The sequence below is a fragment of the Aplysia californica genome, unplaced genomic scaffold, assembly GCF_000002075.1.
Source record: "Aplysia californica isolate F4 #8 unplaced genomic scaffold, AplCal3.0 scaffold00063, whole genome shotgun sequence".
Lineage (NCBI taxonomy): Eukaryota > Metazoa > Mollusca > Gastropoda > Aplysiida > Aplysiidae > Aplysia > Aplysia californica.
The window spans coordinates 1,000,517-1,002,106 of record NW_004797333.1 but is presented as its reverse complement, the minus strand read 5'-3'; the positions used below and the strand labels follow the sequence as shown (position 1 = coordinate 1,002,106).

At 38.4% G+C, this 1,590-nt stretch overlaps 1 protein-coding gene across 2 annotated transcripts in view; it reads right to left on the bottom strand.

Moving 5' to 3' along the window:
* The window catches only part of LOC101853606 (secretin receptor), an 85,232-nt gene that overhangs the window by 6,313 nt on the left and 77,329 nt on the right, over positions 1-1,590 (bottom strand). For both annotated transcript variants that reach the window (XM_005093412.3, XM_005093413.3), the window contains exon 8: positions 1,023-1,182. In XM_005093412.3, coding sequence (XP_005093469.1) covers positions 1,023-1,182 — 160 coding nt within the window. The remainder of the gene's footprint in view (positions 1-1,022; positions 1,183-1,590) is intronic.

Genomic DNA, 1,590 nt, shown 5'->3' with positions numbered 1-1,590 from the left:
TCACACAGTCACACACACACACACACACACACACACACACACACACACACACAAACACACACACTCAGAAGGTGCCCGCCATTGCTGCAGACACAGACGACGCCAACTGAAGACAGATTTAATTTTTTTTTCGTCCTTTCTTTACCAAAGTAGAAGACATTTGGTACTGAGAAAAAAGAATGATCTGGAACCACAACGTATTCATATGCTCTCTATCCTGACGCTAATCTTACTTCCATCCCACCCTTAACGTATTCATGCTGGTTCATTGTGTGCGTGTCCTTGTAGGCCTTCTTCAGTTACACACGGGTCTCTGTTTTCAGAGGAGGGATTTAGGGTTCAACGTTTGTCTCATGTATGACAAGACCATGGAATATCTGAGTTGTCTAAAGTTCCAACTCCAGGGCAGATATAAAAAGACTGGGCTTAAATAGCCTTATCGAGAACTAACAAAAATGGTGCAGGTTAGTTGAGGGTGTAGAAAGAGAACGGGGGTCTGTTTGGATCCCCACTGCTCACGAGATTATTGAGATGGTAGCATTTTCAGATACACAGAAACAAAGAATAATTAATAGACAATTACAGACCACATATATTAACATATCGACAGCTTGGAGCTAACAGTACAATAATTATGTGCAGCCAGACCTAACCCAGACCAAAAGAAAAGCGAATTTTAACGGAAACTAAGAAATCTGACCAGCTTGCATGTAAATGAAGTCATCATTGAAGTTGAATTTTTAGGTTGGTTCGGAATGGTGCAAGATAGCAAGACGCAAAAGAAACAAAAGATGCTCACCATTGCTGCAGACACAGAAACTGCAACAGCAATGAGAGCAACTGAAATATTTTTTTCTCTACTCAATTACAACTGACTACCATAGAGAAAACTACAAAAACAAACAAATATTACATACAGGAGATATTCGCCCAGGTAACAAGATGACAAAACGTGTAAATATAATCCCCAAAACAAAACAAAAAAATGAAATGAACTCTGTCAAAGTGAACATCAAGCTTACCCCATCCGATAATGATGTAGAGACTAAAGAAACGCATGGACTGAGAGAACACGGCGAAGAAGATTAGAGTGTGGAGGTACAACCCTTCCACGAAGATCCACATGTAATTTGCCCCTAGTGCATACTGCCACAGAGTGTTCAGAAGTTTACACTCCCAATGCTGAAAGGAAAGAAAAAAAAAGATTTAAAAAGTTAATCATCATGATTTAAAATGAATTCTGTATCATTGTTGATATTCAGTTCTCTGATCTTTACTTCAAAAGGGTACAATGAGATTGGTTGTTTTATCTTCATCCTTTACATAAGGGAGGAATGAACAATGGCCAGATATTCCGATTACAAGCAGAGAAAAACTTTCACTTCTTTTAGTGGACAAGCAAGTAAAGAAACACCGTTTTCTGGTAATGATAATAATGAAGATCATTTATATATCGCCTTCTCCCGTGTACACACAACTTTACGCGCTTTACAATAAATCCAAATACAAAATAATAATTATGAAAAGAAAAATATTAGCTCATGTAAACAAAGAAATCATACACACGCGCGCGCACTCACACACACACAC